General features: G+C 39.7%; 1 protein-coding gene across 4 annotated transcripts in view; it reads left to right on the top strand.

Annotated features, from left to right (window-relative positions):
* The window catches only part of DIP2C (disco interacting protein 2 homolog C), a 534,437-nt gene that overhangs the window by 258,285 nt on the left and 251,754 nt on the right, over positions 1–24,398 (top strand). For 2 of the 4 annotated variants that reach the window (XM_004454048.4, XM_004454047.4), the window contains exons 2-3: positions 10,184–10,255; positions 11,990–12,157. In XM_004454048.4, the coding sequence (XP_004454105.1) occupies positions 10,184–10,255; positions 11,990–12,157 (240 nt within the window). The remainder of the gene's footprint in view (positions 1–10,183; positions 10,256–11,989; positions 12,158–24,398) is intronic. The other 2 variants (XM_004454050.4, XM_004454049.4) reach the window with 1 other exon arrangement.

The following is a 24,398-nucleotide window of genomic DNA, read 5'->3' as shown; positions in this document are numbered from 1 at the left end:
AAGCAAAAGTATTTTTACCTCTATAGTTACCTTTACCAGTGTTCTTTATTTGTTATTTAGGATTCAAAGTACTGTCTAGTGTCCTTTTATTTCAGCCTGAAGGACACCCTTTAGCACATCTTGTAGGTCAAATCTTGTAATAAACTCTTTCAGCTTTCGTTTATCTATAAAATGTCTTAATTTCTCCACTTTCGAAAGGTAATTTTGCCAGATATAGAATACTTGGTTGACAGATTCTTTTTTCTTTAAGGATTTTAAATATGCCATCCTACTGTCTTCTCGCCTCCAGTTTTTCTGCAGAGAAATCTACTGCTAATATTATCGGGGATCCCTTTTATGTGACAATGTTGCTTTTCTCTTCCTGCTTTCAAAATCCTCTTTTGTCTTTGGATTTTGACAGTTTTGCTGTAATGTGTCCATAGAGTTTATCCTTCTTGGAGTTTATTGAGCTTCCTAAAAGTGTATATTCGTGTCTTTCATAAGATTTGGGAGTTTTTTGGACACTATTTCTTCATGTACTTTTTGGCCCCTTTCTCTTTCTTTTGTCCTTTTGGGATTCCAACGATGCATATGTAGATATGCTTGATGGTCCCCCATAGGCCCCTTAAGCTCTGTTCACTTTTCTTTATAATTTTTCTTTCTGTCCCTGATAATTTCAATTGTTTTTCCTTCAGATTTGTTGATTATTTCTTCTGCTTGTTCAAATATGCTCTTCAATCCATCTAATAGGTTTTCATTTCAATTACTGTACTTTGCATCTCCAAAATTTCTATTTGGTTCCTTTTTATAATTTCTATTTCCATCTCCTCATTTTGGTCAGATAGTGTTTCCTAACCTCCTTCAGCTCTTTGAATAAAGATTCCTTTCACTCATTGAACATACTTAAAGAGAGTTGATCTAAAGTTTTCGATATTTTCAGTGTATGAACTTTCTCAGGGATGTTTTTTGGCAAATTTTTTTCCTTCTTGTTAATGCGCCGTGCTTTCCTATGTAATCGTGTGTTTTGTAATATTTTGTTGAGAACTGGAAATTCTGAGTATTACTTTATAATAACCCTGGAAATCTAGTTCTTTGACTCCTCTGGGATTGCTAGGTGTTTTTGATGTTTCTCTTATATCCCATATAGAGATGACCTCCAGATTTCTAAGTAAGTTTTTTGTTTTTGTTTTTGCTCCTATAATCTTTACAGAATTACCCAACTCCTTTCGGTTTTTTTGGGCCCAAGCCCTCCTCTTCGTCTCCTCTCATGGAAAAAGCATCATTGTTTGTATCCCAGAAGCTGTACCTCTTACCCTCAATAAGATCCCTATGAGGTATTTTGTCCTTGTTTGTTTCTGATAGGTTTTATTTTTGTTTGTTTTTGGTCTGTGGGGACTTCCCTTTGAATTTGTTTCAAAATCGTTTTGGATTCTTCAACAAAATGTACTCAGAGATGCCACAGATTATCAGATTGCTCACTGAAATATCTCTTTCAATTACTCTTTCTGATATTGTATTCTGAGCAATTTAGGCACCTTCTTGGAATGCTTTTGAGTTCCAAGAATGCAGGATTTAATAAGCAGCATTACAAAGGGCTGTACCTTTTGGATACAGTTCCTGAAGTGATTCTTAAAACATTAAAAATCAAACTATATGAGTTAAGTTTGAAAAATATAAAATGGTACTTTATATATTCGTGCAGATGTAGGATTTTATTGGTTTTGAACCCTTAGAACATGAGCACTTGTAATTCTGACATAAATAAATAGTAACAGTTTGGACTCTAGAGACCCACTTTTCTTGGTGTTAATGTTTCTGCATTGGAATGAACTTTGGTATATACTGATGTTAGCCCACTCTTCCTGTTAAAGTGATTACATATTTGATAAACTCAGCAATTTTCTTGTTTTCTTCTCTGATTCCACAGTACAGCAATTCTCAGGAGGTAGCATTTTTTGATACAGAAGTGGTTTATGTGGGACACAGTTTTCATAACCATTACTAATAGTTTGTTCCCCTTAACTTCCCACATCTCCCTGCAACCATGACCTACCATCCCCTGACTGCTTTACCGCAGATTTTCCTGACTGTGACTATTTGGAACCCTGTATGGGCTGTCTTTGTTTCTTCAGATTGTCCTGCTTCAGCAGAGGAAGTGACGTTTAGGGTCTGCCCGTTAAACCTGTCTTCCTGAGAATCTTTTACCTCTGCATGCTGTACATTTGAGTAAGCAACTTTAGGTGATTTTTAGACCCTAGTGTAGGTTTTACAATACGTATATTCTGACTACCATATTTGAAATATTCTTACGGGATTTAAATTGTTAAATTTTACTTTGGAAATGTGGCATAAATGTGCAAAAAAAAAAGCAGTCAAATAGAACAGGGCAGAAAATAGCAATAGCAAAAGCAAAATACAATTCATTGTTAAGTGATACATAAAGAGTGGTGAGAGATGAGGCCAGAGAAGGCGCCCAGTGACTAGGTTATACGAAGTCTTGTGGGCCATGCTAATAAACTTGGTGTTCATCCTAAAAGTGGTGAGAAGCCTTTGCTGACTTTGAAGGAGAGTCACAGATTATTTACATTTAGTTTTTGAGAGATTGCTCTGGCTGCTATATGGAGAGTGGAGAGTATTGTGTCAAGTCTGGAGGTAGCTAGAGTGTGAGCAGGGTATTTGAGCGATGCCGTGGGAGCTCATGGTGGCTCACTGGGTGATGATAGAGATAATAAAGGTGAATGGATTCTTAAACGGTAAATTTTTTTTTTTAAGATTTATTTATTTCTCTCCCCTTCTCCCCCCCCCCCACGCCCCCACCCTTGCTCTCTTGTATCCATTCTCTTTGTGCACCTCTGTGTTTGCTTATGTTCTCGGTGGGGCACCGGGAATATGTGTCTCTTTTTTGTTGCGCCATCTTGCTGCATCAGCTCTCTGTGTGTGTGATCCCAGTCCTGGGCAGGCTGCGCTACTATTTTTTTCCACGTGGGCAGCTCCTTGAGGGGTGCGCTTCTTGTGTGTGGAGCTCTCCTATGCAGAGGCACCCCTGCATAACATGGCACTCATTGCCCACATCAGCCCTGCATGTGGACCAGCTCACCACACGGGTCAGTATGCCTGGTTTGAACCTTGGACCTCCCATCTGGTAGGCGGACGCTCAGTTGAGCCAAATCCACTCCCCAAGGGGTAGAGATTTTGATGCATATAATCTAACTTTCTTTGGCCGCACCTTCCCTCTATTATTTTTTATTATTATTTATTTCTCTCCCTGCCCCCCCCACCAGTTGTCTGTTCTCTGTGTTCATTTGCTGCGTGTTCTCCTTTGTCCGCTTCTGTTGTTGTCAGCGGCATGGGAATCTGTGTTTCTTTTTGTTGCATCATCTTGCTGCGAAAGTTCTCCATGTGTGCGGTGCCATTCTTGGGCAGGCTGGACAGCTCTCCTTATGGGGCGCACTCCTTGCGCGTGGGGCTCCCCTATGCGGGGGACACCCCTGCTTGGCACCGGCACTCCTTGTGTGCATCAGCACTGCACATGGGCCAGCTGCACACGGGTCAAGGAGGCCCGGAGTTTGAACCGCGGACCTCCCACATAGTAGACGGACGCCCTAACCACTGGGCCAAAGTCCGCTTCCCTCCCTCTGTTATTGTCGCCCCTTTTAGCTGTATGGTATATCTTACCATTTAATACTTGGTAACATACTAGCTATCATCAGAGTTTATTTTCACTAGTCTTCCTAACCACCTTGTAAGGACTTCTAAAGCCGCAGCTATATAGTATGCTTCTCTTGGGCATATATCTCTTAATATCTAACATAGTTTGAATATGTAGTAGATTGTAAGTTCTCGCTGAAATTTTAAAATACCTTTATTTATATGCTTCATGCATATAAATGATGGTTAAATATCTTTGAGACAACTCATATTCCGTATATTTGATCTTTTCTACTCAGGTAGGTAGGTAGATAGGTGATATTAACCCTATTTTATAAACGAGAAAAATGAGACCCTGAGAAGTCAGCTGCCTTATCCAGGGTCTCACAGCTGTTTTGTGTTCATGGTAAGAGGGGAGGGCAACACTCCACCCAGGACAGGTGCCTATTATACACAGGAGCTTGCCACAGACATTGCTTCTTTCTGGAGAAAAGAAAACCTTATCATAGAGCTTAAAAAGGAGCCTCCAATGGCTGCACGAGAAAGAGATTGCCTTCCAGGGTGCCCCCTAAGCCTTATAAAGCAATAGTCCTAAGAGAGCTGCATTACGAAGGTTCCTGACAGCCATGAAATTCCAAACATGGAAATGATTGCTTTTGTTATATAAAGCCTTCATTACAGCATTAAATAATAAAATAAACTCCTGACACTAAGAATGGAAACCATCACTGTTAAACTGCTCTGTTTACTTTGAACTAATCCTAGCCATAGATGTAGTTCTATGGCACACATTTTATCTTGAGGAGCATTGAACTGCCTGGAGACCACATGGCTTTCCAGGCTTTCACATCTTGAGCCAGACATCCATAGAGCTGGTTGACTCTGGGCAAAATCCAGGTGGGTCTAAGTCTGCAGAACGAGGCCAAAATGGAGAGACAGGGGGCAGAGGCATTGTCTGAACTTTTTTGCATTTGTTCAGTCTACTTTTATTTAACTTCTATAAGACTCGGGCATTGGCCTGAAGCTCTGGACTACAATATAAATAAGAAAAAGAATTCTTCCTTTTGGGGAGGGAAAGAATTTTCTCTTCTGTCTCAGTCTTATCCAACTTTACATTGGCAGTGTGGCTTTTACTTGCATTTTCATTTTAAATTTATGACTTCTTTTCTTTGAAACAACACATGGCAAATTTAATTTCTACTGCTGAAATTTTAAGTATTATGGAGCTCTTTTGAGGATAATATAAATAGCAGTTTTAAAATAAAGTAGTGTTTTTCTTTCACTGAAGTTGCAAATATTTTCTGCATTTATTTTTCTGTCCTATATTCTTATTCCTAAAATGAAAAAGGGAATTAAATAAATGGGTACCTTGAGTATTGAAATATGGAAAACATGCTATTTGGAATTTTGCATGGAAAATATTCAAGCAAAGTTTTCTGTGATTCATGTCCTTTAATATGAGCAGCACTTTTTAGCAAGCAGAATTCTTGAAACAGCATCTAAGAGGTTTCTCCAGCTGATTGGAATTTTCAGGGAGAAATGAGCTACAGATATCCTTGGGTGATAGGACTAGCTTCCTAGAGCTAATTTGGTTTCCATAGTGATATACCATGTAATTAACTTGTAGGTCAAGACTTTAATAGAAACCAAGGAGGTATTCTGGGTTTATGATGTTGTATGTAAAGCAAGCCATCCAGCTATATGTCTATCTATCTTTATTATTGTATTAGCACCAAAAAAACTCATTGGTTGATTCAGAATTAAGGCCTAACTGAAAAACCCCATCAGAAGGTTTGCTTGTACACATTTGCATTGTGAGTTTGCGGTAGATGATCTCTGGGACCTCTGTCTACCAGCTTCTAAAACAGTTTGAGTTAAAAATAACTGGACTTTCTCCAATGAAAAAAAATGTGGCCAGTTTATTTTTAGCTCTGATGCTCTGGAATTGGGGGAGGGGGGTGATGTTCTGAATGACCCTTGTCTCAAGGTTTCCCTGCCATGCACATTTGAGCCTCTCAGGTGACACAGAAGTCAAGTTTTCTTACCTACCTTAATAATAGAATCATTATTGCCTCCCCTCTCTGCCCTTCCTCTACTAAAAAATTAAATATCCTATGTTTCCCCTGATGATAAATGCAGCTTCTATCCAGTCATTTACTTGCAAGTCACAGTATAGTCAGAGAGAGAGATTTGTGTTTATTGCTAGGTTGCGTTGCATGACTAAATTCATTAGCATGTGGTTTCCTAATTTGTAAAGTAGGGATAAGGACTCAATTCTATAGGCATGTCCCTTCCATCAAGCCTTTACAAATCTAGTTTTAGAGATAGCCATGTGTATATGTTACAATAAAAAAAATAGCCAAGGCATCATGAGGAAAGCACCAAATGATTTGGATGGAATTCTGTGCTGTGGGACTTCAAAGGCATATGACATCATTTCAGTCAGGGCAGAATCTGGGAAAGTTTAAAGAAGGAAGTAGAGTTTGAGGTCTGGTAGGATAGTATCCTAAGTAGATTAAAGAACTGGTTAGGGGATCAGGTGGGGAGAACATATAAGCGAAGCCAAGAAAACCAAAATCATATCCTATGGAGAGTGACAGTGTCAGTTTTGGAAGATTCTAGGTTTTAATAGAAAAAGTTTTAGATTGGCCTGACTTTGTTCCTTTCTTGTATCGGTGGTAATGGGCGAGAAATTATTATAAATACTGTTTGTGCTTCAATTTCTTACCTGTAAAATATGTTGTTATAACAATGGAAGGGTTTATTTAGGACAGATATTGGCAAACTCTTTTTGTAAAGAGCCAGATGAATAATATTTTTGGCTTTGCAGGCCATATGGTGTCAGTTACAAATTCACAGCTCTGCCGTTGCAGTGCTAAAGCTGCCGTAGACAATTCATAAACAAATGAGCGTGGCTGTTATGGTAAAATGTAGTTTACAAAAATAGGCCAGCAGACCAGATTTGGTCTGGGGCCTTAGTTTGCCAACCTCTGATTTGGGTGAAGTAGATGGCATAAAAGCTCTTCAATGAATTTTGTCTCCCTTTCCTCTCTTCAAGGCTTTCAGAAATGATAGTAACCTGGATTTTCCTAACGTTTTATCTGAAAATTCTCTATCAGCTGATTGCTTAGTGGGCATGATGTAATAACCAAACTGAGTAAAATACCTGCTTTGAAATATTAAGCCCCCCGCCCCCCGTCGTCTGCTTTCTGTGTCCATTCGCTGTGTGTTCTGAGTCCACTTGTATTCTCATCCGGTGGCACTGGGGATCTGTGTCTCTTTTTATTGCGTCAGCTCTCCGTGTGTGCGGCGCCACTCCTCGGTGGGCTGCGGTTTCACGTGGGGCGTCTCTCCTTGTGCAGGAGCACCCTTATGCAGGGGCATCCCTGTGTGGCACGGCACTCCTTGCACGCAGAAGCGCTGTGCGTGGGCCCCCTCATCACCCCAGCCAGGAGGCCCTGGTATCAAACCCTTGGACTGGTAGGCGGATGCTCTTAGCCACATCTGCTTCCCTAAATCCTCCTTTTACTCCAGCCCTTTCTCATTCTCCAGTTTATGTTTGAGATTGTAAGTTAGGGAACTTGAAAAAGCATACCTTGTTAGGCCAACAGTAAGATCGTTTCTTTTAAAGAGTCAGGGGGCACCATGGGGAAAGTTAATTGTTTTCCTTTAGGTTTAAGATTTTAACAATTCGAGCTTTCCAAAGTAAGCTAGAATTAAAAGTCAATATCCTAGGGAAGCGGACTTGGCCCAATGGATACAATGTCTGCCTACCACATGGGAGGTCCAGGGTTCAAACCTAGGGCCTCTTGACCTGTGTAATGAGCTGGCCCACGGGCAGTGCTGATTCGCACAAAGAGTGCCGTGCCACACAGGGGTGTTCCCTGCTTAGGAGAGCCCCATGCACAAGGAGCGCACCCTGTAAAAAGAGCCGCCCAGTGCGAAAAAAGTGCAGCCTGCCCAGGAATGGTTCTACACACACGGAGAGTTGACACAGCAAGGTGACGCAACAAAATGAGACAGATTCTGGGTGCCGCTGACGAGAATACAAGCAGACACAGAAGATCACACAGCAAATGGACACAGAGAGCAGACAACTGGGGAGGGGGTGGTGGTGGGAAGGAGTGGGGAGAGAAATAAAAAAAAAAAAGTTAATATCTTTTGAGAGAAGAATCCTCCTCCTCCCACATGCAAATAATAAAATGTTCACCTGAGAAGCTGAATTCTGGGTTTAGAACAAAAAGAAGCTAGGATTTACCATTTACCAGGGCAAGCACTTGACTGTTAAAACAAACAGCCCAAAGACCAAGAAGTAGAGGATAGCAGTTGCAGTGGTGGTGGTCGGGGGTGATTGGGGGGGGGGTGGGGGTGAGAAAGAGGAAGCATGGGGTTTGACTCCAGGTTTTTACCTAGTGATTATGTAATGTTTATTAAAAGCCCAAGATGTGTTCACTTGTTGTGTTCCTACAAAGCCATCCTTACTTGGTCCTTTTCTTTCATATTAATCTGGGTGTTTTTCCCTCATTTGCAGGGAGCAAACTGGTTTTGAATTTTTAAAAATGCTGAGCATGAACCAAAATGGTCTAAAACAGCGAACTTGTTTAACATGAAAACTAGCTTCCTAAATAGTTTTATTTTTGAGGAAAGGTTAGCAGGAACACACACGGTGATGGACATCTGTTTCTGGGGATGCTGGTAGCAGCTACCTTTTTAGAGATTCCCAAGAGGAATGTGGGACTGTGATTGAAGAGGTAGTTTGTTTTCCATCTCTCAGCAGAATGACTAACCTTTTTTAGCGAGCAAGTGTGTGGCATTTAGGTTATCCAGAGCCTGCCCATTATCCTTTTTGGCTAACTTTCTTTCTTTCTTCTTCTCCTCCTCTTCCTCTTTTTAATATTTCACCCTAAACCAGCTTGAAATAAAGTCTACGGTTGTATCATCCCAGTGGCTATGCCTCTCTTACCGTGATTGATGGAAGTTGAGTCTCACTAGTAACTTGACAGAACTTCTTAGCTTTGGAGTTTTATTTCTTCTACAGATTGTTTGTTTTTGTCATATTTTCTCAGAGGAAAATATTTTCCTCTTTCTTGTAATGTTACAGATGTAGTCGTTGGTAGAGAAAAATGGATCCGGGTAAAGTGTGAAAGTAAACATCATGGCCAGCAGATGATAAGGCATGTTTTCCCTTTTGCATCATAGTAACTTATTCTCTTACTTTCCTAATAAATCCCAAAGAGTTACCAGCATTGTGGGTGTTTATCTGTTTTGAGATTTTGGACATCCTTTTCTAAAAGGAGGAGAAAGGGGTTTTAATGGAACACGTCCAAAAGCAACAGTCTCAATAATGAGTAGCTAATGGATACAGATATAAAGAACCGAACAGAATTTTGTATTAATATGAATTCATTCATTAGCAGTGGTTGGCTAACATAAATTTAGCATCAAAATTATTTATCAGTTGATAGTAGGCTGCATATTCATATCTTTCTGTTGTTGCTCCTTGTTTTAAAAATAGCAAAACATATCATAGGCGTAGACAAGAATCTATACTGTAAGCAATGAGTTAGTGGAATCAGCCAAATACTGAGGATCAAATACTGCAGTATTTTATGGCTTGAATACAGATTTAGTGAACACACATCACTAGAAAAAACAAACTTATGAATTTGTTTATGAATCATAACTTTTGTTTGCCATGCTCTTATTGAAGTAAATATTTTCCTTTTCTGCAATGATGTTTTTATTAGAATATAAGAAAAAAAATAGATTCCAAAAAACTTCAAGGGGCAAAATCAGCGTTCTGGATATGTTAGAACTTATAATTGGAAAAAAGCTATTGTATGTTAGTAAAGGTTATTTTGTCCCATGGACTTAGTGGCTTAGCATTTAGGAAAACTAAACATAGTGATTAACATTCTTTGTGTTCTATATTATGAATCTTTGGCTTTAACATTTAAAATTTCTGTTTTAATGGTATCACCTTTCTCACATATATTGGAGTGCAGTAGGTCCTTATGTTCTTTCACTTTGCTTTATTTATTATCTTTGATCTTAGTCACTTAATTTTCGAAAATACCATGGCCATTTAAAGTCTTTGACCTACATGCTTGATTAGAAAAAATCTCATTAATGGGAGAAGATGCTAATCAGTAATGGAGTTGGCCAGCTACCCTGGGCCTAAGCATTCTGCATAATCCATTGTTGATTAAGTTAATGAAAGCACAGCGCAGATTGCAAAAGCTTCCTGTGACAGCAGATGTGACTAAGATTGAAGGCATCTAATTCTGGACTGCATCCGAGATGAGACTGAGCAAGGAGGGGCTAGTGACAAGCATATGCTTAGCAAATAATTTTTGTGTAACTTAAATTTCGGGGTTTTTTTGAATGACGGGGGCGGGGAACTCAAGGTGAATGAATGTACAGTGCTTTTTAATATTTAATTATAAGGCAAACAAAAAATGAAATCAGTTGTTATTGTGTTTCTTTCTAGACTTCATTGAATGATCAACTCTATCCATTCAGATCATTCTGAATTTTTCCTTTCTTTTCCTTGCAGGGGACATCACACAAAAAGGATATGAAAAGAAGAGGTCAAAATTAATTGGAGCCTACCTACCACAACCTCCAAGTATGTAAACCTTGATAAGTAGTATAAATCGTCTAATTTTAAGAGTTTACCGCACTATACAGGAAGCAAATGGAAGACAAACAAGTGAGAACAAATAGATTTTTAGTTCCTAGTCTTCATGGATAGCATGCATTTTAGTGCAACCTAGCCATATCTCATTTCTTTGTGTGATTATATATATATTTATGAGCATAAAAGGCACATTTTTTTCTATAAATGTGCCTAATAAATTTAATAGATTTTTCATCTGAAGATAGAGAGCAATATCTTTAATTACTTTTGCAATGCTGTAATCATAAAAATATAAGAATGTGTATGATTTAAATATGACTTTTTAGTGAGTTAAAAATTATTCTTGGTTGTGTTTTATTTTTATTCTATTTTTTATCTTTTTTTTTTTTTAATTTTTAAAGAAAGAGCACACAAAATTGGTTGTGTTTTAAATCCAAGATTTTGCTGATGTCATGGAAGCCAAATCTAGAACTCTAGAAAATGATATAACATCCTGCCTGGGATTATGAACTTGTAAAAGTTGGTTGTGTTTTTGGAAATGTTGTAAAACATGTTTATTCTTTCCCAAAGTGTAAAAAGTCTGTTTCATTCCAGCATTTTCACATGTTCAGGTTCATAGACTCTTTGCACTGGGGCTAGGTTTTGTAAATTTCAAGAGAAAGAAAATACTACGTTGGAGTTCTAACACCTCAGTTCTGATGTAAGCTCAATTAGGTTTGAAGGTGACCTTGAAAATTTGCTAGGCTGTAGGAATGGCTTAAAGCTAATGTAATTACTTTTTTTTTCTTAAGGAAAAAGGACAATAACGTACATTTTAAAGGTGAAATATGAATTCTGTGATATTCACAGCACTGTTGAAATGAAAATTTTAAAGCCCTACTCATAAGCTAATAAAAGTTTAAATTGCACTTGTGCGTACATACATCCTGCCCCACCTCCCACTCCTCAATTCTGTTATCTCCCACTCTGAAGCCTTTGACATAACTATTAGTATTCTGTTAGCAAGGTAAGGGTAGTTTCATGACACTCATGTTTTCAGGATATTTGTGTGTTGAGTTTTTGCTCTTTGTAGTTTTTGGTTTTGATTTTGTGTTTCTTTTCTTGACTTTCATGAAATTTGATATATGGATGGACCAATTTTTATAGGCCTTATTTAGCTGAAGGTCTGGGTTTTCTGCTACCTGGTTTATGAGAGGAAGAAACACTGCTCTGCCAGAGTGAAGGGGAAATAATTGGGTTTGGCTAAAATCCATGTCTGCAAAGGCCTTAGGAGCAAATGTTGGGGGCAGATAATTGGACAGTGATCTCCCCCCCTTTCCTCTTTTCTCTCTTCTAACAGAATCACCATGATGCTGGTCATCTTAATCACCCCACCACTTGCTGAGTTCATTTCTGCAGGTGTACCTCCATGTCTCAGAAGAAGGCTGGTGGGGCGATTGTAGACTGACATTGTTGGATTTAAATTTCTGTGCCTTACCAAACACAAGTGAAACAGAAGCATTCCTCGCTTTCCCAGAAGATAGTTCTCGAGCCGCAGCTTTGCCAAGAACATGATTGACCCCAATGTTGGCTGGGCGCTGATGGTGGCCCTCCCTGGGTTGCGTGGTCCCTTTAGTGTTGTATGTGCTGTTCTGCATGGGGTCGGCAGCTCTGCTCAGCGCTGTAACAAATTAAAAAAAAACTAAAGTTTGAATTAATTAGTTTTTTTTCAACTTGTTACAGCAGCGAATGGAGCTGCCGTGGTTCGGTGTAGACTGCAGCACAGTGAAGGAGCCACGAGAAGAATGCTCCGCTCTGCCAACATCGGGGTGTGTGACATCCGAGAAGCCGCGGCCAGAGAACGGGTGGCCAGCACTGCAGGAAACCGACCTCTGTTTTACTTTCGTTTCGGTGAGCTCTACTTTACTGAGAGAGAGATAAAGAAACATGCTGAGAGTACATATTTGGAAATCGACAGTCTGCCTAACTTTATTCTTAGTTTTAGGGTCTAGCATTGGGGGGAACCTATAAGAATGTATTTATTTATTTTTATTTATGATACGTAGATCACAAAAAATGTTACATTAAAAAATACAAGAGCTTCCCATATACCCCACACCCCACTCCACCCCACTCACTCCTCCCACACCAACAACCTTTTTCATCACTGCGGCACATTCATTGCATTTGGTGAATACATTTTAGAGCACTGCTGCACCACACGGATTATAGTTTACGTTGTAATTCACACTCTCCCCCAGTCCATTCAGTGGGTTATGGCAGGATATATAATGTCCAGCATCTGTCCCTGCATTATCATTTAGGACAGCACCAAGTTCCAAAAATGCCCCCACATCACATCTCTTCTTCCCTCTCCCTGCCCTCAGCAACTACTGTGGCCACTATCTCCACATCAATAATACAATTTCTTCCATTGCTAGAGTCACAATAGTTCTTAGTAGAATACCAATAAATCCACTCTAATCATATTTTATTCCTCCATCCTGTGGACCCTGGGATGGTGGTGTCCACTCCACCTCTGAATCGAGACTTAGATCCCACATGGCTGATGGATGTGATTTTCCTGCTTGCAGTTGTAGGCACTCTCGATTCCCTGGTGTGGTGGTTGACCATCTTTGCCTCCTTGTTAGTTGACCTGGGTGAGTCCACCGAACCAGAGAGTAGGAGTGGCAATTCTGCTGAGGCTCAGGGCAGAGCTGGCACATGGCCAGTCCAGAGAGTCCAGTCTCCTGGTTCAAGTCTACTGAACCAGTGCCAACCACAGGTTCAGTAAAAGTGACAGAAGAGGTATGTGTAAAAAGGTCACATCTGAGTCCAACACCCATCACATTCAGGAGCACAAATTCCAAAGTAGGGCCCACTGGCAAGGCACTGAACTCCAGAGGCATCTGCCATGACCGTTGAACCTGTATGTCTCTGTTGCCCTCAGGAGCTGGGGTTGTATTTACTTTGGCTGTCTCTAGGATCCTGCTGAGATGTGCATAAGTGCAATCCGTCAGATGACCTCCTAACTCATTTCGAAGTCTCTTAGCCATGTAAATTCATTTTTCTTTACCATTTCCCCCTTTTATTCAACGTCTTTCCAGTGGCAGTAATCCTTCAGCACCAGGGAGGCTCATCCCTGGGAGTCATGTCCCATGCTGGGGGCAGGGGGAAGGTAATACATTTACATGCTGAGTTTGACTTAGAGAGTGGCCACATTTGAGCAACATGGAGGCTCTCAGGAGGTAACTCTTAGGTACCCTGCAGCTCTAGGCCTAGTTGAAATTTCAGGCACACATGCTCATAAACACAGTTATCAGTATCAAGGGCTCATCATTAGACCATCCTTCTTCGCTGGTCTTTGCCCTTGCACTTGGGTTTTTGAGCAACCCTGGTTTTCATATGAGAGCATTAATTGCAGAGTCTATTATAGAACCCAGAATCATGTTCATCCTCGTGACTCAGATCCCAGTTTTCTATTAAAATGTATTACCAATTTTTATAACCCTAATTTTGATGTTGGAGCACCACTTACAACACACTTGAGGAACAAGAATTCATGCCAAATGATAAAATTCTTCTTAAAATTGGTCTTTTATTGTATGGTCAAAGACTTAGTTAGAGAATAAATCTTGGCCTTCTCAGACCTTTGAAAGGTAGCAAAATTGCTAACTGTAGTTTTATAATATTCAATATAATTTATAATATTCCTGTCTTCAAAGAACAAAGTTAAGGAGTTTTGAAGAAGAAAAATAAAACCAATTAATCATAGAGTATATTCTTTGTATCTGGGAAACAGTAAGTAGAGCAGATGTTTCTAAATCAGAATTCTTTCTGAATTAGCCTAGTTTTGGAAATAATTCTTTTTGTGTAGGATCTTTATGAAAAGCTCTTTGTTTTCTTTTTTCAGTCACCCCTATCCTACCATGTAATTTCTTATAAGGAGCATGTGTTTTGATGAACATTACTTCTTTTTAAGCATTATTTTTATTATCAGGGAAGATACTAAGACTTACTCCAGAAATCATTCTAAAAATATATCTAAGATATTGTTGGAACAAATGATTATGAGTTAGAACTGCTTATACAGGCATTTGGTAAAAGCTGCAGGCATGAATTGGAGCCACCAAACATTACTCCCATCCCAGGGGGAGCATACAGGAAGCAGTTGTACTTCCTTTCTTTTCATTGCTCCTTTGACAAAGTGATTTCATTGCAGTAGTATCTTATAGTGATTCAGACTCCATTGGTAAGATATATTTTCAGTGAGAGCAATGGTGAATACTCATTCAAATCTAGATGAAGACCTTTGCTTATTCATAGGTCTAAAGTGTGCTAGAAGCTAGAAAGAAAAAGATGAAAATTATATAGTTAATGAAGGGAATCTGAAAGAATGTATTATACTTTGAAACTCATTTCTCGAGGGGGAAATATTACTTAGAAGAACATATCATTCATTGGTACTTGCTTTCTCCCAGTTTTTGACTATGTGGTTTATCTCTTTCAAGACTGTCCTTCGTTAATCTCCAAATCTGATTAAACCTGTAAAAATAGAAAATAAAATCCACTGTCTCTCTCTCTCTCTCTGAAGGGCTATCTTAATAATGTGTCAGCTTTCATAATTGAGTCTTTACTGCTTTTATCACCTAGGTCATGGTGATGCAAAATAGTAAAATTTTAATGTTATCATAAAAAGTAAAACTTTCTTAACTCAGATATAGTCTCCCTTTCTCATAATATGTCTATTACTGAGATTTTTACATGAGTCTCCATAAAACATTTCTCCATATTGAGCAATTTATAGAGATCTAGTATTTTCCTCCAAATTCAGCTTATTTTTCTTCAAAGCCAGTTAGAAGGATTTACTTGTTACTGAGTAGTTTTGAAAATCTTGGTGAACTTGGCTGATGTGTCCCTGTTGGCAAGTCTGTCCTGTCCTTAATGCTCCATATGAATCTGGCAGTAAGATCAAAGTGAACAGCCCTCTCTCAGAAGACAGTGCTTTCTTTTGATTAAATGTGAATTCATTAGTGCACATTTTGTATGGCCGAGAACATTAATGACACCACAGTTGGATATAGATCCCTTCTCCTTTAGAAGGGCTTTCACATACTGTACACTTAACACTATTTGAACCTTACAACAATCCTGGCCTGTTTTTCAATTCCTTGAATTCTTCCTGCTGCTGGACTTCCTTAGGTTTTTCTTGCTGCTTTCCATCGCTGGAATTCTGAACATCATATGCCTTTTGTTTGAGATGCTTTTTTCCCAACTATACCTATTTTTAAACCTCAGTTCAATTGTTACTTCTACAAGGATTTCTTCCATGATCCCTCAAGTCAGGACAGGTTCTCCTGTTTTCATCTTCACGAAACCCTCTCTTAAAATACCCCAGTTGTTGTTGAACAGTTGCTGTTAAATGACTTAATGGTTATTCCACAGTGAATATAAACTACCTGAGGATCCCCAGTCTTCTGTACATAGTGGGCATTCAGCAAGTATTTGTTGAATGAATGAAAACAGCCAGAAGGTTTTACTCATTTTGCAGATCAGGAAGCTGGAGTGCAGGCAAGTTAAATAACTAGTATATGATTAGTAAGAAACACCAGGGACAGGGACTCACTTCTCCTGCCTCCTGATTTATCACTTACCACCACCCACATGTATTCCATCACTACTACTCTCAAACCCCGCTGGAACTACGTAGAGTGAGACCTCAACTCCAAAGCTTACTGGTTCCCTCTAGGTATAATTTTTATTATTTATTTATTTATTTTTACTAAGTGAGCAAGAGAACATTCAGCTCACTGACCCAGCTGAGGATAAATGTCAGATTGTTCAGTTTAATACTGAGATCTGTGTTATGGTTTGTATCAACAAAAACCGTTAGCTGCTTCAGGTACCTCCTTTGGTGATCACTGTTTTTATTTGATTTGGATAAATTTAAATGGCAAATGGTAACAAGTAGGTGTTAATCACTGTTTCCAGTAACATGGTTTTGAACCTCAGTACATTCCAATCATTGACTTTTATTGTATTACATTTTTAGAACCCACTTGAATATTCTGGAATTCAATGAGATAACAAAAGATACATAGTTATAACGTGAATTCTATTGCTTGGAGTATTCCACCTTGGCCATTTCATGTAGATAATATGAAGAAAGCTTTATTTGAAATCCAGCTACAGATTCTTCTTTTTAGCTTTGAGAGTTAAGGGATTAAGTTGCTGGTAAAGTGTGTTTGCAGAGTCTAGCGTTTGTGAATTTCATACTTTGGTCTCGTTTAAAATGTAGTACCTAATCATATTTGAGGATCTAAACCTGAGTCAAATGTTGTTTTATTCCATTTTCCTTAGAAAATCAAGGTGCTTAGTGCTGGTCTGATATTGATCTTTCCTGATTCTTCTGACAGCTGCTTCTCTGGTGGCAACTGCACAATTTGGTCCCTATTTTTGTTCTGCCACAAGAACATTAAAATCTCCCTCACTTCCGTTGTGACCAGTGTATCTATGGTACTGTGTCTGCTGATGCACAATCCCTCTGCCTACCTCTGGTCTTATGGGCTACGTAAGCCTGCTGAAGGCTGCTTTCTTTAGCTGAAGGAATCATGCACGGCAAGAGCTATTCTTTGGCTTTGTAAATACAGTTTGTTCATGGCAGATGTGGTGTAAGATACAAGATTAAATCCCAGAATAGGAGGAATTGTACTGTTTACATTGGTGTTGCCCATCCGTGACTTAGGCTGAATTCTTTCCAGATTGAGTGGTCACAGGAAATGAACTGTCATCAGCAAAAGGGAAATACCTGTCAAACTGGGTAGGCCATGTCCTTGACCAGTGTTACGCAATTTGCTGCTCTCAGGTGTCTATTTTTATTATATCAAATACAGGTGGCAGTTTGATGAGATAAAGTTCCTATTATTCTTTAGTGGTATTTAATGAATCTGGTTCCTTATACATGATATCGTTAATTAAAAGGAACAAAGCTAAATTTACTTTCATTTAATATTTGAGCAGTGTTTGATGTACAATCATTGAGTGTATCTATCATCTATAAGGTATAAGAAAAACACAGAAATCTGAAGCCCCAGTTCTAACCAGATAAAATCATTGTTTCCTCAATTTGTCTTATCAAATGAGCATAGACCAAATGTTAGCACATAAAGAAACAGGCTTGAGTGTACACACAACATAGGCTCTTTCCAAACTCTAGTAAGTCCCAGATCTTTTACACTTTTAAAAATTCTTAAGTCCTTAAATTTATGGTAGCAAAATGGTTTTTAAGCATACTTATTCTGATATATGGGCACAGATTTTTGTTCATGAAGGATGAGATAGAAATAACAGCAGGAAAATAAGTATTAGGTTAGTGTGGTTTGTGGATGTTAAAGTGCTTATGATGAAACTTCAGTCTTTACGTGTTCTGATGTTCTCATCTGAGTCAATATAAAGTGAATTTCTTATCTGTAGGTGTAGCAATTATACTATTTATTGTCTGGCAAAGTATTGGTCTGGTGCTGCTATGTGAACCAAAGAGTATCATTATTTACTAGAAGAGAATGGAACTGGATTCAGATTGTTTTTTTTACAGACTTACAGATGTTAAATACAAAAACAAATACAACTCTAGCAATTTCACCAAGTACGTAAAGCGTAGTTTTACTTGCATGATAGCTCAGTGGATACCTGCGATGCATCTACAGAATGCTGAGATCCACAGAATACTGTGTACTTTTCTTAAGTGCCAGGAGAAAAGACCAGGAAGCCACTCACAGATAAGTTAGTCCATGGCTTATTGACCTGACTCCAGTCTATATAGAAACTGAGGCTTAGAGGCAAAGTGTTTTGTGCGAGATTATGCAAGTTGTAAGAGTAAAACCAGGGGAATGGGTGTAGCTCAGTGGTTTGAGTACCTGCTTCCCACATATGAGGTCCTAGGTTCAATCCCTGGTACCTTCTTAAAAAAACAAAACAAAAAAACTTAATAAAGCCAAATTGATATCATCTAATTTTAAAAACCATATTTTTACTTCTACATATCAATTTCTTTTAAAAAATATTTTAAAGATCCAACTTTCTTAGGGTGTTTCTCTTGCTATCCGAATTCAGAAATTCTTACTTTCTTGGTGGAACATTTAACATCCTAAGCTTACCAAATACTGTGTACTGCCAGATCATCTTCTGATCTGTTGTGCATCATTGTATTTTGGGGATATAAGGTTGGCATATTTTGCTTTATTCTTTTTTTTTTTTATTGACTTTGTAATAATATTACATTAAAAATATATATGTGAGGTCCCATTCAACCCCACCCCCCCATCCCCCCCCCAGCAACACTCCCTCCCATCATCATGACACATCCTTTGGATTTGGTAAGTACATCTTTGGGCACCTCTGCACCTCATAGTCAATGGTCCACATCATGGCCCATACTCTCCCCCATTCCATCCAGTGGGCCCTGTGAGGATATACAATGTCCGGTGATTGCCTCTGAAGCACCATCCAGGGCAGCTCCATGTCCCAAAGACGCCTCCACCTCTCATCTCTTCCTACCTTTCCCCATACCCATCAGCCACCATGTCCACTTTTCCCAATCCAATGCCACCTCTTCTGTGTGGACATTGGATTGGTTGTGTCCATTGCACCTCTGTGTCAAGAGGAGGCTCAGATTCCACATGGATGCTGGATGCAATCCTCCCACTTTCAGTTGTAATCACTCTAGGCTCCATGGTGTGGTGGTTGTCCTTCTTCAACTCCATCTTAGCTGAGTGTGGTAAGTCCAATAAAACAGATTGTAGGTGCTGGAGTCTGTTGAGGCTCAGGACCTGGTTATCACATTGTCAGTCCAGAGATTCAAATCCCCTAACTATATCTTAAACCCCAACATTAACTGCACCTCCAGCACATTAGCATGAAAGTCTTATGAAGGGAGATCCCATCTGAGTCCAGATTCATCACACATAAACACCATTTCCAAAGAGGGGCCATCTGACCTGGTAGTTAACCCCATCGGCCATGACCATAACTCCCATGGGTCTCTTTAGCCCTCAAAGGAACCAATATCTGGGGGTTGTATCTGCTTTATCTATCTCTCTGACTCTGCTCAGTTGTGCATAAGGGCAATCCTTCTGCCAGCCTCCAGACTCTTTTTTAGAAACTCGTAGCCATATAAACTCATTTCTCCTTTCCATTTCCCCCTTACTTTAGGTCAAACAGCATTTTAAAGTCATGTTATTTTATGTAGACAGGGATATTCTGCTGATCCGCATTGAACCTTCCGTATAAGGTCATTTTCCAGTTGCATCATCAGTTGGTAGTTGATAGTGGTCCCTCGGTGCCAGGGAGGCTCATCCCCGGGTGTCATGTCCCACGCTGGGGGGAAGGCATTGCATTTACATGCTGAGTTTGGCTTCGAGACTGGCCACATTTGAGTAACATGAAGGCTGACAGGAGGAAATTCCCAGGCACAATGTTGCTCTAGGCCTTGTTCTTATTTTAGGCTTATCAGCTCACAAGCATAGTCATTAGCATCAGGGGCTCACTGTTGAACCCTCACTCCCTCCCGGTCCCCACCGCTGCACCTGGGAGACTGTCGCTGCTCCCCTAGGGACCACGACAGAGCACCACTGGCCAGGAACCCAGTACCCCCCCTGCTGTGGTTTTTAATTGTTACCACTATGAGTATATCCAAACATTACCATGCACCCTGGACATATGTTCTGTACAGCTCCCTGTCAGCCATATATCACCTGTCAATGGCATCCCATACCAGTATCCCTCCATTGCCATTGTTGAAACACTCTGTGTTCCAGAACTCCCTGAAATTTGAAGCCCAATATAATGTCAGGGTCCCTTACTAGGGAATGGCATATAGCGATGGGTTTAAAGGTTAGATAAAGAACACGTGTTTACTTGGAAAAAATTCTACATCCTATCTTTTTCTTTTTTTTTTTTTTTTTTTTCCCCCTAATTATTCAGCTTCTCTTCACAGGAGCCCTAGACCACAGCAATGCATATATATAATATACAGCACTCCCATACATCCACCACAAAACCTTTTCCCTTCCACAGTGCTACTCTTACACCCTATTCACATCATATTTACTTAACGTGATGTACAGAGTCTGAACACTAGCTTTCTAACAAGGTGACATCTGTGCTTACATTATGGTGCATACTTTAGGATACACAGTTTTTTACATTCTTAGTTATCCTATGTTTTACATTATGGTTTACATTATCAGTCTGTCATCTCCTATATGTTATGGTGTAATATTACATGTTTTATATCCCTCCTTGTGTACTCTCAAGAAACTCCTCTCTTACCCCCCATTTACCTTGGTTCCACACATTTAACGTCCATTTTCCCTTCCACCTTGGTGCCCACAGTGACAGCCAACCTCCATTTCCTGAGGAGCCACTTCCAGAGATAGATGGAATAGTGTTCAGGGCCTAACTTGCTCAACTGCCCCAATGCCCTGGGAGCCACCCTTTCTCTCGAGGGATACAGTTCCCTCTATTTGATGGCATTAGTCCTCCCCAGGATGTGGGTCCACCCCCACTCTCACTACTTGGGTTTCTACCCCATGGTGTCACCCACTCTGGTAGAATGAGCATTTAGACATTCCCCAGGAGCCCGTCCTGCATCAGACCCTCCCCTCCGAGCATTCTAAACAGGTAACCCTCTTTATTATATTTTGATATGATTTTCTCGGCATTTTACTCTCCACCAACACCTGACCCTCTCCTGTGTTCGTATGCTACTTTTGGGCAATGTTACCCATCCGTCCCTCCCCAGCCACCCTCAAACCCGCAAAGCCCCAACCAAAGGCAACCCCTTGCCCCCCTTTTATCTCTTCTTTGTGTTCATACTTACCACCATCTCGTCTTAAATTCCACCCCTGCAGACATCGGCTCACATCCTTCCTCCAACCTCCAATTTCCTGTAAGCCTATCGTTCAGTCTCTTGCTATCTAGGGCAGCTTGGTTATTTCATATCATTGAGGTCATGTAGTATTTGTCCTTCGATGTCTGGGTTGCTTCACTCAACATAAGGTTCTCAAGATTCATCCATGTTATCACATGTGTTTGTAGTGTGTTTGTTCTTACAGCCGAGTAGTATTCCATTGTGTGTATATACCACATTTTATTGATCCACTCATCTGTTGATGGGCATTTGGGTTGATTCCAACTTTTGGCAATAGTGAACAATGCTGCTATGAACATTGGTGTACATATATCGGTTTGTGTCCTTGTTTTCAGTTCTGCTGGGTATATACCCAGCAGTGGTATTGCTGGGTCATATGGCAAATCTATGGCTAGTTTTTTGAGAAACCGCCATACTGTCCTCCAGAATGGTTGGATCCTTCTGCATTCCCACCAGCAGTGGATGAGTGTTCCCCTTCCTTCACATCCTCTCCAGCACTTGTATTCTTCTGTTTTTTTCATAGCTGTCAATCTTATGGGTGTAAGATGGTATCTCATTGTAGTTTTGATTTGCATTTCCCTGATAGCTAGAGATTTGGAACATTTTTTCATGTGCTTTTTTGCCATTTGTATTTCTTCTTCAGAGAAGTGTCTATTTAAGTCTTTTTCCCATTTTTTAAATGGGTTGTTTATCTTTTTATTTTCAAGATATAGGAGTTCTTTATATATGCAAGTTATAAGTTTCTTATCAGATATATGATTGCCAAATATTTTCTCCCACTGTGTGGGCTCCCTTTTTACTTTCTTGACAAACTCCTTTGAGGTGCAGAAGGCTTTAATTTTGAGGAAGTCCCATTTATCTATTAGCTCTTTTGCTGCTCGTGCTTTTGGTGAGATATTCATAAATCCATTTCCTATTACAAGGTCCTGTAGATGTTTCCCTACACTGCTTTCTAAGGTTTTTATGGTCTTGGCTCTTATATTTAGGTCTTTGATCCATCTTGAGTTGATCTTTGTATAAGGTGTGAGATGGTAATCCTCTTTCATTCTTCTACATATGGCTATCCAGTTCTCCAGACACCATTTGTTGAATAGGCCACTCTCTCCCAGTTGAGAGGGTTTGGTGGCTTTATCGAATATTATGTGGCTGTATATGTGAGGTTCTATATCAGAGCTTTCAATTCGATTCCATTGGTCTATGTGTCTCTCCTTATGCCAATACCATGCTGTTTTCACCACCGTTATTTTGCTTTATTCTTAAGGTCAGTATGGGAATTATGTTTTTTAATATCTGCTTACCCTGATATTTATGAAGCACTCTATAGCATTTATTTAATAATCTGAAACTGATCAACTGTTTAGGCCATAGAAGTACATTGTTAGGAATTTTCTTTGGGAAATTCTTTCTTGACCATGTAATTAAATTGAAGTAATTCATTGAAGTTTTAATAAAAATAGCTTGTTTCCTTTCTTTCCCTTTGGGCTTCAAAATACATTTCACAGGTAAAGGGGGGAAGTGCATTTGAACGAGTGAGACTAATGATAGGAGAGGGCAAAAACTTAGGCGTAGTAAATATTTGTTTGACTAGAACAAGAGGCGTAAGTAACACTAGAAGGAGATGAAGCTGCTAAGGAAGGTGGGTGTGACATTCAGGGAGCCTTAAATTCAGATGAAGGGTTTTGGGGCTTTGCTCTCTGGTCCACAGGATGTGGGGATGTGGAATTATCAGGCTCTGATTGGACTGAAGTGTATAGAGTGACTACCAGCAGACTAGCAGGGACTGGGATAGCCCTGGGAAATGGAAAGTGATGGGAGCCTCTGTTTCTCAGCAATAGGCACCATAGAATTGTGAATATAAGGCCTGAACAGCACCAAGTATTAAGGCATCATTACTTTTTAAACTTGAGGATAAGTTCTGAATTGGGGGAAGGAAAGGTGTCAAAGGTGATTTAGATGTTTCTAAACGTAGGTAATTAGACTTAATGCTATGTGCAGAAATTTGGAAGTCAGAAAAAGATGTATGGTTAGTGGAGGTAAGTTTATTCTTTCCATATGTCTGCTTTTTCCCTCTTTCTCTTATTCTCCTTAGATCTCCTCCTACTGTTTTGGAATTTTATTTAGAGTTCCATTCTTAACTCTAGAGCAAAAATAAAAATCTCACTGAAATTGTCATATTTGAGAAATTGTAGCTTTGCAGAAAAATCATGGAGGTAATAGAGTTCTCATATTACCCACCTCCCCAAATATTAACACCTTGCACTAGTGTGGTACATGTGTTAAAATTGAAGAAGGAATATTATTTTAATTGTACTTTTAACTTTAGTTCATTTTGGGATCCCTTAAGGGATCACTGTATTGTGCAAATTGTCATATTAAAATTGAAGTATTCCAGCCATTTGTGAACCTTGCAAATATCAAACATTTATTCATTCAAAAATATTTCATGAGCACCTCAAATGGGCCAGGGACTATGGTGGGCATTGGTGATGACAAGGTAGACATTCTTATTTTTTTTTTTAAGATTTATTTATTTCTCTCCCCTTCGCCCTCCACCCCAGTTGTCTGTTTTCTGTGTCTATTTGCTGCGTCGTCGTCTTCGTCCGCTTCTGTTGTTGTCAGCGGCACGGGAATCTGTGTTTCTTTTTGTTGTGTTATCTTGTTGTGTCAGCTCTCCGTGTGTGTGGCACCATTCCTGGGCAGGCTGCACTTTCTTTCGCGCTGGGCGGCTCTCCTTACGGGCGCACTCCTTGCACGTGGTGCTCCCCTACATGGGGGGCACCCCTACGTGGCAGGGCACTCCTTGGGCACATCAGCACTGCATGTGGGCCAGCTCCACATGGGTCAAGGAGGCCCCGGGGTTTGAACTGCAGACCCCTTGTGGTAGACAGATGCCCTAACCACTGGGCCAAGTCCGCCGCCCTTATTTTGGTTTTTAACTTCTCAGATTCTTTAGTGATAATCTGATCTATTATATTAGATGCCCTCAATAGCTTTTACTTGTTACCAATTTCTTAACTGGAGCAACAACCTGAAATTTAAATGACCATATTTCCTTGAGAAGACTGCTATTGAATGAATACAAAGCTTTATAATGGGATCACAAAAATACCAGCTAGATTTGCTAATTTAACAAATAATCATCACCTGTTTAGAGAGCTGGAAAATAAAGGCAACTAGAATACATTGTGCTTTAAGGGAAAGAACAGTAGACACTGGGATGAC

The sequence above is a fragment of the Dasypus novemcinctus genome, chromosome 5, assembly GCF_030445035.2.
Source record: "Dasypus novemcinctus isolate mDasNov1 chromosome 5, mDasNov1.1.hap2, whole genome shotgun sequence".
NCBI lineage: Eukaryota > Metazoa > Chordata > Mammalia > Cingulata > Dasypodidae > Dasypus > Dasypus novemcinctus.
This window is presented reverse-complemented; position numbering and strand designations above follow the sequence as displayed.